This window comes from Camelina sativa, chromosome 15 (assembly GCF_030686135.1).
Source record: "Camelina sativa cultivar CO46 ecotype springtype chromosome 15, ASM3068613v1".
Lineage (NCBI taxonomy): Eukaryota > Viridiplantae > Streptophyta > Magnoliopsida > Brassicales > Brassicaceae > Camelina > Camelina sativa.
Genome location: NC_141894.1, coordinates 3,418,643 through 3,433,973, shown reverse-complemented (window position 1 = coordinate 3,433,973; position 15,331 = coordinate 3,418,643). Strand labels below are relative to the sequence as shown.

General features: G+C 35.8%; 4 protein-coding genes across 7 annotated transcripts; 2 read left to right on the top strand and 2 right to left on the bottom strand.

The window, feature by feature from the left end:
- Window position 1: 1 nt before the first annotated feature.
- Window positions 2-3,159, bottom strand: LOC104745032 (TOM1-like protein 8). Of its 2 annotated transcripts, none has more exons than XM_010466191.3 (10): window positions 2,979-3,159; window positions 2,586-2,664; window positions 2,324-2,422; window positions 2,109-2,222; window positions 1,887-2,032; window positions 1,719-1,800; window positions 1,555-1,640; window positions 1,291-1,455; window positions 780-1,210; window positions 2-684 (listed from the first exon to the last, which is right to left on the bottom strand). In XM_010466191.3, exons 1-10 carry the CDS (start codon window positions 3,077-3,079, stop codon window positions 119-121), a joined length of 1,869 nt encoding a protein of 622 aa, XP_010464493.1. In that variant the 5' UTR covers window positions 3,080-3,159; the 3' UTR covers window positions 2-118. The 2 variants fall into 2 exon arrangements, with proteins under 2 accessions (XP_010464493.1, XP_010464494.1); XM_010466192.2 differs by lacking the exon at window positions 2,979-3,159 and adding an exon at window positions 2,808-2,946.
- Window positions 3,160-3,926: 767 nt separating this feature from the next.
- On the bottom strand, window positions 3,927-9,693 carry LOC104745030 (protein NUCLEOLAR FACTOR 1). 3 transcript variants are annotated; one of them, XM_087488023.1, is made up of 20 exons: window positions 8,448-9,693; window positions 8,194-8,330; window positions 8,012-8,114; window positions 7,861-7,904; window positions 7,461-7,747; window positions 7,234-7,357; window positions 6,985-7,078; window positions 6,760-6,882; window positions 6,598-6,678; window positions 6,217-6,504; window positions 5,981-6,108; window positions 5,808-5,872; window positions 5,639-5,685; window positions 5,370-5,429; window positions 5,227-5,298; window positions 5,001-5,030; window positions 4,824-4,918; window positions 4,621-4,726; window positions 4,410-4,544; window positions 3,927-4,148 (listed from the first exon to the last, which is right to left on the bottom strand). In XM_087488023.1, the coding sequence occupies exons 7-20, from the start codon at window positions 7,006-7,008 to the stop codon at window positions 4,074-4,076; spliced, it is 1,329 nt and encodes a 442-aa protein (XP_087344149.1). In that variant the 5' UTR covers window positions 7,009-7,078; window positions 7,234-7,357; window positions 7,461-7,747; window positions 7,861-7,904; window positions 8,012-8,114; window positions 8,194-8,330; window positions 8,448-9,693; the 3' UTR covers window positions 3,927-4,073. The 3 variants fall into 3 exon arrangements, with proteins under 3 accessions (XP_087344149.1, XP_087344148.1, XP_010464491.1); XM_087488022.1 differs by having other exon boundaries at window positions 6,985-7,085; window positions 8,448-9,457; XM_010466189.3 differs by lacking the exon at window positions 8,448-9,693 and having other exon boundaries at window positions 6,985-7,085; window positions 8,194-8,345.
- LOC104745031 (uncharacterized) lies at window positions 8,542-9,940 on the top strand. Its single transcript, XM_010466190.3, has 2 exons — window positions 8,542-9,455; window positions 9,619-9,940. The coding sequence occupies exons 1-2, from the start codon at window positions 8,574-8,576 to the stop codon at window positions 9,667-9,669; spliced, it is 933 nt and encodes a 310-aa protein (XP_010464492.1). The 5' UTR covers window positions 8,542-8,573; the 3' UTR covers window positions 9,670-9,940.
- Window positions 9,941-12,024: 2,084 nt separating this feature from the next.
- On the top strand, window positions 12,025-12,791 carry LOC104745029 (non-specific lipid-transfer protein 6-like). Its single transcript, XM_010466187.3, has 2 exons — window positions 12,025-12,535; window positions 12,622-12,791. The coding sequence occupies exons 1-2, from the start codon at window positions 12,204-12,206 to the stop codon at window positions 12,629-12,631; spliced, it is 342 nt and encodes a 113-aa protein (XP_010464489.1). The 5' UTR covers window positions 12,025-12,203; the 3' UTR covers window positions 12,632-12,791.
- The last annotated feature ends 2,540 nt before the right edge of the window (window positions 12,792-15,331 follow it).

Here is a 15,331-nt window from a genome sequence, read left to right as displayed (position 1 = left end):
AAAGATTAATAGTTTTGATATTTATTTCAAAAGTCAATAGACCAAAAAAAAAAAAAAGTCAAAACATTTTTGAAATCTCTAATTTTGAAGTAAATAAAAAAAATTGTGGTGTAAAATGTTACATACTACCAGCTCGTCCTGAAGTGGGTTTCTTGAATTTGGAGAGTTCAACAAGATCACCAAACAACTTGTCTTCTGGTTTCTTATTCATAGGCTTCATCATTGGTGGATGGTTAAGAGCCAAAGGCTGTTGTTGATGATGAGAAGAAACTTGGTAAGGGTTTGTATTGTTGTTGTTTCCATTGTCTTGAAGAGACATGCCGTACATTTGTTGTTCTAGAAGATACTGTTGTGGTGGCTGAGCTTGTCCTCCTCCTCCGTAGCCTCCTCCGTACATGGCGGGATTGTAATTGTTGTTTATGACGTTTGGGTTGTGGCCAAAGGGTGGCATGTGGCCTCCTGTCATTGGAGGGAGGAACATTCCGAACAAGTTGTTGTTGTTGTTGTTCGGGGGATGAGGAGAGCCACCTTGAGGGTTGTAACCGAAGGGTTGATGACTGTGTGTGGTGATGACCACTTGAGTCACTTGCATTGGATGAGTAGGAGAGTATTGAGGGCTCGAGCTTGGAGATTGAGCTTCCCATGGTGGTGGGGGTAGTGCTAGAACATTGTTGTTTTGTCCACCTTATAATAAGACCATATGACAACAGAGAAAATAAGTTAGTATGTTAATTAGTCGGAGTTCTATGTAGGTACCAATATCAGTCCAAAAGTAATACCATAGTGAGGAGAGGCGGGCGGGCTAAAGCTAGGCGAAAAGGGTTGGTTTCCGTAGGCAGGAGAAGATGGTTGTTGGTGTTGTTGGGTAATTTGGAGATTCCAAACAGGACCAGATGACCCTTGTCCATAAAAAGGTTGCTCTTGATGGCCAGCTGGTCCAAATCCATTTGAGTGATGTTGTTGCACCATCTGATTCTGTGCGTGTGGATTCGAAGTTGGAGTAGAGCTTTCGCAGTTGTTATCTGATAACATATCGATTAAGACGATGGAGTTATCTGGCGTTGCTACGGGACTACTTGGTTGTGGAGGTCCGAGAGGAACAATAGCTAATGAGTTTTCTGCATTTGGAGTCTCAAAGTCATCACCACTTAGAAGGTCTATTTTTGGACCATTTGTTGCAGAAGCCACAACACTACAAGCTTTGGTTTCACTGCAAAAGAAATTTTATATATTTTAGAATGTCATAGTCAAACTTAGTCATGAACCGAAATAACGAGAGCTGTTTCTTACCTTGAACCAACATCTATGATCTGAGTTGTGTCCTTAGGAACTTCCTTTTTAGATTTATCTTCCTTTTCTATCAAACTGTTTCCAGAGGCGATGGATTCGTGCTTTGCAAGTAGGCGCTGCAAATCGTCATTTAAGGCTAAGCCTTGGCAAAGCAATGATTCATCTCTGACACATGAACCAAAAACGTATATAGTAATCAATGTATTCGTCATAATTGTTAGAATGTCAAAACACAAGTTTGAAGTTTAAGTTTTAGATCTTTACGATGTCGAGTTTACAAGGTGTACTACTCTTTGCTTATAGGTGCGACATTGGCCAACGAGATCTACAAGAACCTCTTGTTTAAGCCCCTGCAAAGGTGACACCAATATAATGTTTACCAAAATGTTACATACCGTCTTTTCAGAAATTGGATGTTAAAGATATACCTCTTTGTTGTTTTTATCTATTGCGTTCATCATTTCAGCTAAGACATCCATAATTCCTCTAGCATTTTGAATTTCTGTCAAACTTCAACCAAGCAATGCTATTTTATCAATCTTTTTATTTTCAATATTCCTAGAAAACAGTGGGCAAATAAATATCAAGATAAACACCTCAAAGTTGGAAATTCTGACTCTGCTGAAGTATCAGTAGCTGCTTGTCTAGCATTACGAGAACTCTGAGGGTACGTTATCGAAGGACCAGTTTGTCCTGAACTGAGTGTGGTATGAGGTCTTTGAGGGAATACAGTTCCTGCCCGCTGCAAATAGATAAAGAAAAATAAATGAAATCCTAAAATGCGAACTATGCATTATTACAGCAAAAATGAAACATACCAACAGTTCTTGGTATGCTGCATAATATTGTGGATGTCTTCCTTGTGGGCCTGAAAAGCTCTCTTGCCAAGTATCTATAAGTATCAATATCTTCTCCCTCACTTGGATGTTAGGCTACAATTTTTACAAAAACAACATGATAAGTTTGGTGTGACACAAAAATGATCATAGATGAAATAATAGTTAAAAAAAAAAGAATCATATAATATCCTGACCTTCTTTTTCGCCATCTTCACCATCTTATGAAGTATATCCTTCTCTGCAACTTGCATATGAATAAGTTCCCCACAATTGTTCATAATTGTCTCTAGTAACTACAATTGTAACAATCCCAAAAATACATGTTTAATTAATTTGAAAAAGGAAAAAAAAAAAGAAGAAGTAAATATCTAAAGACTATATTGGTTGTTTGCATATCAAACTGAAGTGAAGTTTGGTTTTCAATTATGTAAGAACATTTCATTGAATAGAACTTACTGTAAGAGCCAAAAGCTGAACCTTGGAAGTCCTACTAGTAAGCCTCTTCTTGATGCCACTCACTACCTCTCTTGTTTGCCTACAAACACTCACATATCAAAAACGATGATATAGAATAAAAAAAAGAAAAATCAAAACCAAATTAAATGCAAACCATCCAAAACTTCAATGATCAACACAAATCTAGTATAACATGTTAGGATTAACGAAAAAAAAAAATACCACTACTATTGTTAGTAAGACATCAAAAAGAAGAATTGCATGTATTCTCTTTAGGACATCATAAGTTCAACTATTACGATTTGTCCATTTGTCCTTTACAACATTGTTTCTGATCGACCAGATCGAGGATTTTCCGATCATAGAAAAATATTTAGTGAAAGAAGGTCGTACCCAGGCTCATGATTAAGCATGTCACATATCTCGAGGTTCATGGCCCAATCAGGGCCAATGAGCATGTCACTTGTGGCCCTATCAACCAGTGGATGCACCATCTTCTTCGTTTTTTTCCTCTTGTCTTTCAAAACTCCGAACTAAGTGAAGAGTTGTTTTGTTCCTCGTAATATGCAAAACAAGAAAACTATTAGCTCTTCTTAATTAGCAACTAGAAAATAATACGGCGACACTTGTAAACACCGTTGCTACGTCAAAGCAGAAGATTAAGGAACTAATTGACCTTTCATATTTTCCCTTTGAAATGTTTTTCTCTATTTAATTGGGCCTTTAGGTGCGTGAATAAACGAGCTTCGAATATGGAAACTCATCCCGTTTTTTAAACAACAAAACGACACGCTAACCACTCTTTGAAACGCGAAACGCCACGTCGTCTTTAACATGTTCTGAAGATGCAGTAAACAGTAGAGTTGGATTCTTCCATGCGAACACCGTGAGAGGCTGGAGATGTATATGGACATGCTACTCTTCATCACGAAACCCGAGACCTTGTTACGAAAGCTACTGAATGGAGGCCAAGTGTTTATCCGGGAAAAAAGATCACCGTGTGATGTGAGGCGCGAACCATGTTCATAAAATCTTGGCGGATACGTTAGGGGTCGACTGCACTAACCTAACGAGTTTTCATAATCTAATTGAGAAACTAATCAATTTTTCAACGTCAAACTTTTCATATTCTCTAACTCTTTACCTCTTCAAGAACTCTGTTTTACGGTTTTACAAGTCCATCATCCGGTTTCTTTTGTCTTGACAGTTTGGCTACCTGAGAGAGTAAGCTTAAAAATCATCGATATAGATTTGTTGAATCCGGTTTGGTGGCCTTTATATTATTAGTGTGTAATAGTTTGGCTTAATTTTGTATCCTTTCATTTTCTGCCTGTTCTCCTCTTTGTAATGATTTTGTGATATATTAATAAATATTCAATCCTCCACTTGACTGAAAAATAAAAATAAAAAGAAATTTAAATATATAAAAAATCAAAATTAAAAAGCTTTGGATGGGCACGTTGATCACTCTCCAGTCTCCACTCCTTCTTAACGGAAAGCAACGATGCTACTCTCAGAACTGATCAATCTACTTCCTTTATCATTCCCGACGATCCTTTTCAGCTGCAAACAAACATCACATTGGATCCATATAAACAACACTTGCATCAGACCGAGAGTGAAAACAAAATGACAAGCAAAACCAATTAAGAGTTTGTTATATAGGAAAATAATTAATACAAAGAGAAGAACAAAATACTGATCTCTAAGCTTAATATTTTCCAATTAAGAGTTGAGGAACTAGTAAGTAGTTGAATCGATGGAGGACACAAAATGACAAAGGTATGACTCTCTCATTGTGTAAAAAACCATCAGAAGACTTACCTGGCGCACATCATAACGAGAAAAAAGCACAGTGGACACCATGTCATCTGATTCTTCAAGCATGTTCGTTATCCGAGGGTAAAACTCCTTTCGCTCCGGCAGAGAATAAAAAATTAATTTCTTTATGCCGCGGACCTGATACCAGAGAAGCCGACATTGATCAGAAATAGTTATTTAATCAGAACCTAAAACAAAAGGTGAAAAAGAAAACCTTGTATCCCCAAAAGAAGTATGCTCTCTCAGTGTAAAGCATGATCTGTTTGCTCCCGTCAAAAAACTCTTGTCGTGCACGGGATTTAACCTCTGTGCTTGCATCTCTGAGAAGTGGAGAGTCACGATTAACAAACCATCCAATCAAATTAAACAATTCCGGATTAACACAATGCTTCAAAATAGGGGAACACATGGTCTCACTCATCAATAAAACAGAAAGAGGCGTCTTGCGACTTCAGATACTTTGCAATAATATAGTACTCGAAGTAAGAATTGATAAAGATCATTACTCCACCCTACAAACATGATTAAAAAAATACGACACATCAAGCTCCCAAATTTACGTGATACCAAGGCTGTCTTTTTATTATAGAGTACCTGAACAGAATCTCTAATCCTTGGGAACACCTGTACCAAAAAGAAGAAGACAATCAGTATTTAGCAATTATAAACAAAACATTAAAAGTATAATCTGTGTAGTAACACTACTTTTAATGGTACAGAAACAAAAATTCAACAATGAAATGTGGCAATGCACAATATCATCCGTCATATATTTTTTTATCCATGAACATGTATGTTACTAAACAAATCAAAACTAGACCTTTTTGGTAAAATATTCAAAACGTGCATCGTTAGCATGGACCATGGAGGTTGCATCAAATCTTTCAAAAAACTGCAACAAAGACGAAAAAGATAAGATGACTACAACTTTTATGTCGAACTAAGATGATATATTTATTATACCTGAGTGGCATTGCACAACACTTCCTTAAGAACACCATCGTACGCACACTCCAGCTTCATCTGCATTGATTCAACTAATTAATCGCGTGATGGGAAATTTTTAATATAAAAACTGCAATCTTGGTTTGGAGGAGACATAATAGTTCAATTCAAACTACAGTAGTAGTAGGTAGTAGTCTCTGGCCTAGCCATCCCGTCAATCATCTATCTAATACCCTCATAACGCAAGAAACAAAAATATACCCGCAAAAGAGAAATCCCACACCCACCTTTCCTTTATAGTTCAAGCAATGATGATTGAATAGAGAATCCATTTCTGCAAAGAAATATTCTCCGGGTTAGTGATACGAGTTTGAAAACTTAACCATAATCAGGGGTTATGGAAATATATAGCAAAAGCACAGACAAAATGGAAAATTGCCACAAGTGAAAAAAAACCTGCGGTTAAATAAGAGCTTATAAATATTGACTGCCGATAGAACCGTGCATGTCCATCCAGATACCTAAACATAAGACTGATTTTACTGAGAGATTCTGACATAGTTGGGGAGTGGGACATATACATCTTATTAGAGAGAATAAGTTGCAAGTTAGAAAAAAGAACTACATACAACGGTCGGACTCGCATGATGTTGGTACTATGTGGTTTTGATGGCAATCTATTTAATTGTTTGACGGCTGTATCAACGTGCTTCCAATTCTGCATAGACATTACATCTGCATGATCGATAACCAAAACCTATCCAAATGTAAATGAAAGAAATATTAGTAATTTCAACAAGAAACAGACGAATGGTAGTCTAATGTAACTGATCCATGTTGGCATCAATGATAAACAAAAAATTACCTCGATGGAGGACAGATAATCAACATCTTGTTCCTTTTTATCTTCTTTTTTACCAATGGCTGTAACTATCCCAAGGGGTGAAGCAATAATCATGTCCGAGGAATAGAAATCACCATACAGCCTAATACTCTTCTTTGTATGCTTAATGCCTATCATAAAGACATCATCATCGTTCCCATCACCAATAAGGGCTTGCCAATCAGAAGGTTTTTCTGATATTTCATTTTCCCATGTGCTCACATCACATCCAAATTCCTTATTAAACCGGTCAAGGTATTCTACATTAACCTGAAACCAATGTATACAGGGCAACTCAGAATCAGTAACTGAGACAATATCAGTGATATTCACCACGTGTGCCGGAAAAAAATTTGTATATACCCTCTGAGATTCTGGAGTTAGTTGAATGAGCCTCATCACAGCACGAAAAGCAATACTCTTGTATGGAAGTAGAATCAGCACCTGGATACACATACAATAAATGTAAGACCAATTTTGTCAAATGCGAGGAGCAACAGATTTGATCACAAAAGGGATCATCACCTTTGGACGAGTAAATCCTTGGTCTCTAAATCCATCATCAGAGAGAATTTCCTCTTCAGGAAGATTGGAAATTTTACATTCATTCTTCTTGACAAGATCTCTAGTTCTAAAAATGTGATTTAACTGCAATAAGACAAACTAACTTCAATAAAACGGAGAAAAATGCCAAGTGGAATAATGAAAAAGCAATCAACAGAAAGAAAAAAAAAAAAAGTATGCACATACAGAATGCATAAGGTATGCGTCCATTTGACTGGTGTCTTCTCTACGGCCTCCATTGTAATAGGGTTTCTTGTTAGAATGAAAAATATCCAGATAGCTGTTGCCTAGAAAAATATCAAATACTAAGTAGTAGTAAAAAACTTATGTATAGTTACTGAAAAACCTGTAGGTATTGCCTAGTATAAAGTCAATATGAGAAATATATATATAACAAGACCAAAAGAAAATAAAAAAGGGGTGATTGATACATACAAATGGAGAAGAATCTTCTTCTGTTAGATGAGCCAAAATCTTTTCCTCCAGATTTCTCGTATAACTGAAGCCAGTGCTTATATAACTTAGGCTTGAGACCATAAGTTGGATCACTCTGAGCAACCTGTAAAAAAAAAAGGGGGGGTTGTGATTCGTAAGTGTAGGGAAGGCAAACTCTGCAACAATATTTTTTTTGTTGGACAATGTTATAAGCAGACAATACATACATGAAGAAAATTTGGTCTAGTTCCTTTCCAGGTGCAATTTGGCATGCCAATGGCAGGTGCTTCCCATTTAAACTTCCAGTTGCCTTTTGGTAAAGTATTTACTTCTTCAGTTGATAATATGTGACTTAGGTGCTCTCTAAATGAACTAGTAGATGAAGATTGACCATAGGTACACAACTCATGCTCCTCATCATCCGTTTCAAAACCTTCTTCTTCCTCATTATAAAGATTATGATTTTCCTGCTCTGTGTTCCTAGTAAGAGCACCGAGACTTTCCTGACCACCCCCTTTAACAAAGACAAGATAAGAAGTATGATTTAGAACGATGAATGCAACAAATACAACCAAAAGGACCGTGATGAGTAACGAGAAACTGGCAACAAGATAAGGAAAAGCATACCTTGAATCATATCTGTGTCGCTTTTACCTTCCTCCTCCATGTGCCTGTTAAAAAAAAATGCAAATATACAAAATAACTAACGAGTGCACATACATCAATGCAAAATAACAACAATTACAACTAAATGATTGAAACTTGGCAACACAGTTACCTTCTTTTCTTCATACGGGTAACAACTTTGTTCGATAAACCGAGAGATGCCAGAAAATTATCATACATTGTGGGTTCTCTATAACAAACCATTGCTTCCGAGTCTACAAGACACAGAGAAGAGTACTTAACCTCGACATACAATCTGAAAACAACTGCAGAAATGACCAAGAGCTAACATACCTAGAACCGGATCACGTTCACACTTGTTGGGATTCCTCTGTCTCTTCCTTTTCCCCAAAGTTCTAAGTGATAGGGAAGACGAGAGAGGAGGGTTCGGCGGCTTCGTATAAGTTATAACAAAACGTTTTTGCATTGACCTTTCATATTAAAAATGTTTTTTTTTTTTCTATTTAATTGGGCCTATATGAGTGAATAAACGGGCTTCGAATATGGAAACTCATCCCGTTTTTTTAACAACAAAACGACACTCTAACCTCTCTTTGAAACGCGAAACGTCACGTCGTCTTTAACATGTCCTGAAGAAGATGCTGTTTTTATTTGCAGAGAGATTTCAGTGACGTCACATTTTCCCCTTCGTTGTGCTCTTTCTCGTCGTCGCCATGGACGATCTCTCACTTGAGAAAATCGAGATTTCGGGTTCAATATTGGCGTCGCTGATTCAACGAGCTTCCTCCTCTCCCAGTGACGTCGATGGCTTGATCTTCGGCCAAATCCACCGCATCGTCTCCTCTAATCTCTCCGACGACTCTCCGGCGGATTCGCTCGCCTCGTCTGATCAAATTGTCGCCACCGTTACCAGCTTCGTCTGCACCGGTAAGACCGTCTCATTCTACGATCCGCTTGGCCGAGTTAACTCGCGTCGAGTCGAATCACTCCGAGTCGACTCACCGGACCGCTTAATTGGCTGGTTCTCCGCCCGCCGGAAAACAGCTAACCGTCCCTCAATGAGAGAGTCAGCCGTCACTTCGTCTCTCTCGTCTCAATTTCACTTGCCGATCGAGGATTCGCAAAACCCTAAATCGACGAACATGGCTTCCTGCGTGTTCTTCCTTCTCACTACGCCGTCGACTGATCAATGCATCCACACGCACGAGTACCGTGCGTACCAATTCCGATCCTCGAAACAACGGCTCGAACCGAGATCCGTTGGTATAGTCAACATTGGACCGGCGTTTCGAGGCCATTACGGTTCGTTTAGCCCGAAATCGGGATTTCCGCCGCTAATCTGCGAGTTGGATAGCTCAGCCATGATCGTGGATCGGGATGAGGGTTCCTTGGGTGCGAAGAAGCAAGCAGCGAAGGATCAGAAGGAGATCGATGCGTTGGCTGAAGGGTTACAAGTTGGAGACTTGAAATGTTTGGTTGGAGCTGAAGCTGCGAGTTTCACTGGCGGGATTGAAGATATGTATGAGAAGATGTTGGCGAAGATCCAAAGCTTGGCTTCGGATGTTGAGACGAGCTCTGCTTTCTTATTTCAACAGGTACTAATGAATAAACGAAACCACCTTTAAAGCTATAGGAACTTCGAAATTTCGATATTTGTTTGTGTTCCTGAGTGAGTAGTTTAAGCTGCATAAAGGTTGTCTAGAAAGCCAATCATAATGCCACAAATTGTATAATATGTTCCTTGATTGATTCTTTCAGGAGAAACATAATCGGAAGTTGAGAAATCGGGTTGCTAGAATCGGGCGATGAAGCTTCTTTTGAGTTTCTGTTCTTGTTTGAAGGTTTTTTTTTCAGTGTATTAATATACTTTGGAAGTTGGAACTCTACCTTAAGGGTATCGTACAGTACTGGCTATGGCGCAATTGGAATTATATGGAGGAGACATTTTGTATTACAGTTTAGCTAATTTCTTGTTAAACCTTTGCTGCCTTGATCACAAGATATCTCGTTATCTTTCTATGGCTAGTTTTTGTTAGAGAACAATCTATAGTGGAATTGATTCATGTCAAGAGTTCTATAACTGAGCATATTCATACCTGGTCACGGGACTTGTCATCAATGATTACAAAAAATGGAACGGTGTCTCAGTTTGACACCGTTTTCAATCAGAGTCCTGCACAGACAGAGGTGCGATAGTAAGTCAATTGATCAGGAGAGGTGGTAGCTTCTGATACCTACATGGGGCACGTGCCCCATAATACTTTTTATAGATTAGTTAGCAGTAATAACTAAATAGATCTTTTAGTTCAGTTGGCAATTGAGTCAATCCTGTCTATTCTTTTAGCTCAGTTCGAGTCCTTGGTCCTACTATTTTCCTTTTTTTTTATTCTTTTTAACTACCAGATTCTTTTCCCTTATTTCACTTTAAAAAATTTTCCCAAATTAAAACTATATACTTTAGTTCTATTTTATTTTCTTTCTCCAGCTTGACTTCTAACAAATTCAATTCCTAATTATTCATTGCAATATCTTAATTGAAAAAAATGTCAGTTGAATTAGTAACATTAAACAATATATCTTTTTGTAGTTATTTTATTTTACATTTGTGTAATATGGTTAGATGGATAAGTAAATTCAAATATATTATATTTTATAGTGAATTTTATAATTGCGGCTATATTTTTCAAATTAACCAATTGAAATATATATCTAACATATGTAAATCAATATTAATATAAACTAATATGAACAATACTTTCAAAAAATTTGGTTCATTTTATGATTTCAAATCTTAAAATGTATTAAAGTTTCAATAATACTTAAATTGTATATATTTATTTAAGACTTTTATAATATAAAATTAATAATTATATCACTATACCAATTAATATAAAATTTTGTTTTTTTTTTTATTTTAAATTCATGTGCAGTCAACAATTATATCACAACGTCAATTAACAAAAAAAAAATTCCTACATGAATACTTTGTTTTTATTTGGTTAATATATAAAAACATCTTAATGTTTTTTTTTCCAAAAATATGTTTGATATAAATATTATTTTCTGGTGCATAGCATCGGGTACAACACTAGTACATAATAACTTCATACATCCCCGAATTTCATTCTTAAAAATACTAGCTATGCTTCTTACTCAATCCTAATGTAGACAACAACAACCAAAAGAAAAGAAAAAAACTTAGAAGAAAATTGTTGATAAGGTGAAGGCTGGATAACCTGATTCAAGCTGCTACCCTCGGTATTAGGCAAACAAGAAATTAGTCAGACAACAGTAACTTCAAAACTCGAATCTAATTCCTAAACAAACGACACAAAAACACTCGAACCCTAATTTTCTAAGAAAGATCACCCACGAGTGTTCGACACGGAACAACAACGAGTTTGATTATTCTCTAAAACCCAATTTATTCTTCTCAAAACAAGTCCAATTCGCGAGAAAAAGCTCTCTCCGTAAAAAAAGCTATATAAATCGTTTTTGTAACTACTTTTAAAGACAAAAACGTACGAACCAAACTAGCGTTGAATGCAGTATGAGCTGCCATACTACTCAGTATCCATCGCCTAAGAATTATCGCTATTTTGTACTACTATTTTCCATCTATCATCGTCAATGTTTTTTAGACAGGAGTTAACACCGTCTTTCAAATTTTGATGCAGGAGCAGTAAAGTAAGTGTCATTAATTTTTCAAAAGCAGTTGTAAATATTTTGAACTTTTTAAAACATACAAGCATACGCTATGTATTAAACAGCTTTTCAAACTGGTCGGTCAACAAATGACACACTATAGTAATAATATCTACAAATATTTCGATGTTGATCGAGTTAAATTCTAATACTAGTTATTAGACATATTTGGGATGAGATGAATATTACTGTCACATATTAGTCGTTCATCATCGGTTGTTAATTCGTCTTTTTGATACATTTTTTAATTTATTTTCAATCCTTCTTCAATAAACCAATTAAGATGCCAATTACTCAACTTCTTACTATAGTTGGTATCAGTATTTAATTTAGTAGGCCTTTTAATTTGAATTGATTAAGCAATGAATTTAATTAGATAGCTAAAAACGATACTATATTTTAATAGAAATTGTTCGATAGGATGCAATTGAATCCGGAGGGTTGGATCTTAAATTGGCTGAAGGTAAAACATTAAATTCATCCACAACTAACACTAACGCTCGTGTCCTGTCCTAGCAATCACTTCTCCTCAACTGCCAACCCTAAACTCTTTCCAACTATAAATAACCTCTCAATTCTCTAACCCTAACCACAACACACACACAACAACAACAACCAAAAAAAAAACAGAAAGTAACATGAAATCTCTCTTACTAGCCGTGTGCCTGGTTCTTGCTTTGCGCTGTGGTGAAGCAGCCGTGTCTTGCAGCACGACGGTTGCCGAGCTTTACCCTTGCGTCTCCTACATAGTTCAGGGCGGTAACGTCCCAGAAAGCTGCTGCAACGGTATCAAAGCGCTCAACAGTCAGGCTCAAACCGCTGCGGATCGTCAGAGCGTATGCCGTTGCATCAAATCTGCTATTGGAGGAGTCTCTTACACTTCTAACAACCTCAACAATGCTTTGTCTTTGCCTTCAAAATGTGGACTCAATCTCCCTTACAAGTTCAGCCCTTCCACCAACTGCGACAGGTAATATACACATCTCTCTCTCTTGTGATTAATGAGCTTATAACAATGATCTAAACCACTAACTCCTTTTTATTTCTCTTTTACAGTATTAACTGAGACAAGCAGAAAAATCATGGAGGAAGCTACTACTAGGAGAGCTAAGAACCCAATAATAAATGAGGACATGGTTTGCTAGTTGCTAATTTTAATCAGTGATGTATCGTCATTCTCGAATGTTTTTAATATATTATCTATATTTCTATGATATTCTACCAAATCCATGCTAGCTCCTATCCTTACACATACACTTCACTGCGAACTACATAATCTTAAAACAAATCTTCTAAAGTTTAATTATTAATTATGTTGCATCGGAAAACTCTTAAGACCAAACTGAGTTGGTGATATTTATCTGTGCGAATATGATATTAGAGTTTTGTTTGGTCGAATTGCTCAGTAGCCCAACTAATGTCAGTCTTTAATCTTTAAAACCAAATTAAGTAGTATTTTTATAGTTTTCTTTTTGTATATCTGAAAATGGTACGAATATTTCAATTGAACTGATATAATGAGAAAGAAAGTTTAAAACAAATTGTAATGATATAGTATTTGGTTACAACTGAAATCTTATCAAATATAGTTAATTGTTTATAAGTTGGTCACAAAAAGAGAGAAAATATTTGGCATGCAAATTTTGCATATGTAGCTTCATTCTTAAAGAGTTTCTTACGGCACTAACTTATCAAACACACAATTTGTATTTTCAGATTACGTGAAGAAAATGTCGTATTCTTGATATAAAGAGTTATCCTGCAACAGAAAATGAGATGATCTTTAAATAAATAATGATATGATTTGGAGTTCAGTTGTGGGTTATCATTATGGGCCTAACAAGTTCAGTTCATTTGTATAGTTTTTTTGTTTGAAGTCTTCTCTTCTCATCTAATCCAACCAAAGAGTAATTTTGTTTGATTGATATCTTTTTCTTAGTTTGGTGATTGGTCTCACAAACCAAAAAAAAAAACTTCTTACGTATATATATGACTAATATATATGTATATAATCAAACACATCATTAACTGATGAGATACTTTGAGTAAAGATAGAAAATCCTTTACAACATTTATTCAAAGTTCGAAACTTTTGTTCAAATATCACAGCACGAAATCATTATAGAGTACGATAATATTTTAAATAAAATTTGTAGAAATAGTGAATATTCATGACTTGTCACCAGTAGTATAATAATTAGTCAAACGTGAAAATCATTTCTTTTTTTTGTTATGTGGCTTGTTCAATATAGATCAAACCAAAGTAAGGCGACCCCTGTTCAAACCATAATTATATATATTCCAACTAAACTAAAAACAAAAAAGTCTACTCACATAAGGAGAAAAGTAGACGACTATACCAGAACATTATTAAATTGCGTATCAACAATAACAGCATAGAAAACGTGCATGCTAGTGTTCAAAAAAATATTTTAAGTTATTTCAATCTTCATAAGTTTTTATATGATACTGTACTATACGTTTTATCATTTTTGATATAAACTACCTACAAAATAGAGAAAAAAAAATATCCTGTTTGAATGATAAGTAACTTTCACTTGGTAAAAATCACCAAAATTGTCAAATTAGTGGCTTAAGATACGATATCAATATGGTTTGGTTAGCCGAAGTGCCGAACGCTCAGATATATGTCACTATAGTTTGTAATGCACATGCACATGAATGATATTACAAAAGCGAAAGAATGCATCTACAACAAAAAAAAATTTCATTGGACAAGACTAACATATGGGGGAAAAAATGATGATGTAACTTAGGATGGTCAAAGCCCAAAGCAGTAGAGTCTAAACAATGCCGAGAAAAGAAGCGGCAAAGACCAAGAGGAAGCTCCGCCAATATAGGAAAAAGAAGAATAAAAAAAAACACTTTTAGGAACGAACGAACAATATAAGTCTATGAGTTGGAGTTGAAGTCAAGTAAAACATAAAAATCGGACAAGTATATTAGCTTAAACTTTCTATTTATGTAGCATTGTAAGGGCATCTCCAACCCCACTCTATTTTAGAATCAAAACTCTATTATAGAGTAACATTTGCTCCAACCCTACTTTATATTTTACTCTAAAATAGAGAAAATGATATGATTGTTCTATATATAGAGCAACTCTATTCTCATCTCTATTTTTTTACACTATCTCTATTTTCAACTCTAAAATAGAGTAATACATTGGAGGAAAACAATGCTCTATTTTAGAATTACTCCATTTTAGAGAAAAAAATAGAGATATACATTGGAGATGATCTAATAAGTGAATACGTGAATGGTTCCAATTGAAAAATCAAAAACCTGATTATATGAATTTGTGAAAATGTCCATTTGATTATCATAAACTCGAGAAAAAAAAAAGACCACATATGATGATGATAGTGTTAAAAACTGTTTAAGTAAAAAATATTCAGGAAGTAGAGGAGGAGATTGGGAGAGAGTGGTTCGAAGGGACCCCACGTGTCCTCTGTTGTCTGAAATTGATAAGAGTTTCGTCGCCGCACGCGTGCACATCGCGCGTGTGCTTATTAAGCTTTTTTGATAAAATGATTTCTTTAAGTAATTTAAATCTTCCAAAAGAAACGATGTCAGCGGGTCCCACATTAGCGAGGAAGTGACTGAATAAGAACCGTTGGTTGGTTGATAAATCTTCTAATTCGAACGGTTACGATGTTTTTAGTCAACAAACCTATCTTAAGTTTAGTCATTTGACCCAATGAGAAGAAGATTACCTGTCATTAGAGTAGATACGGCCTATTTT

Excerpts from the sequence above, each read along its gene's own strand:
- LOC104745030 (XM_087488022.1), bottom strand. The coding sequence starts at position 8,326 with ATGCAAAAACGTTTTGTTATAACTTATACGAAGCCGCCGAACCCTCCT. Across the intron at positions 7,358-7,460 it reads CTAGACCAAATTTTCTTCAT|GTTGCTCAGAGTGATCCAAC; the intron begins GTATGTATTGTC and ends TTTTTTTTACAG. Across the intron at positions 6,883-6,984 it reads ACGCATACCTTATGCATTCT|TTAAATCACATTTTTAGAAC; the intron begins GTATGTGCATAC and ends GTCTTATTGCAG.
- LOC104745031 (XM_010466190.3), top strand. The coding sequence starts at position 8,574 with ATGGACGATCTCTCACTTGAGAAAATCGAGATTTCGGGTTCAATATTG. Across the intron at positions 9,456-9,618 it reads CTGCTTTCTTATTTCAACAG|GAGAAACATAATCGGAAGTT; the intron begins GTACTAATGAAT and ends TGATTCTTTCAG.
- LOC104745029 (XM_010466187.3), top strand. The coding sequence starts at position 12,204 with ATGAAATCTCTCTTACTAGCCGTGTGCCTGGTTCTTGCTTTGCGCTGT.
- LOC104745032 (XM_010466191.3), bottom strand. The coding sequence starts at position 3,079 with ATGGTGCATCCACTGGTTGATAGGGCCACAAGTGACATGCTCATTGGC. Across the intron at positions 2,423-2,585 it reads TTCAGCTTTTGGCTCTTACA|TTACTAGAGACAATTATGAA; the intron begins GTAAGTTCTATT and ends TTACAATTGTAG. Across the intron at positions 2,223-2,323 it reads TGAAGATGGCGAAAAAGAAG|CCTAACATCCAAGTGAGGGA; the intron begins GTCAGGATATTA and ends TAAAAATTGTAG.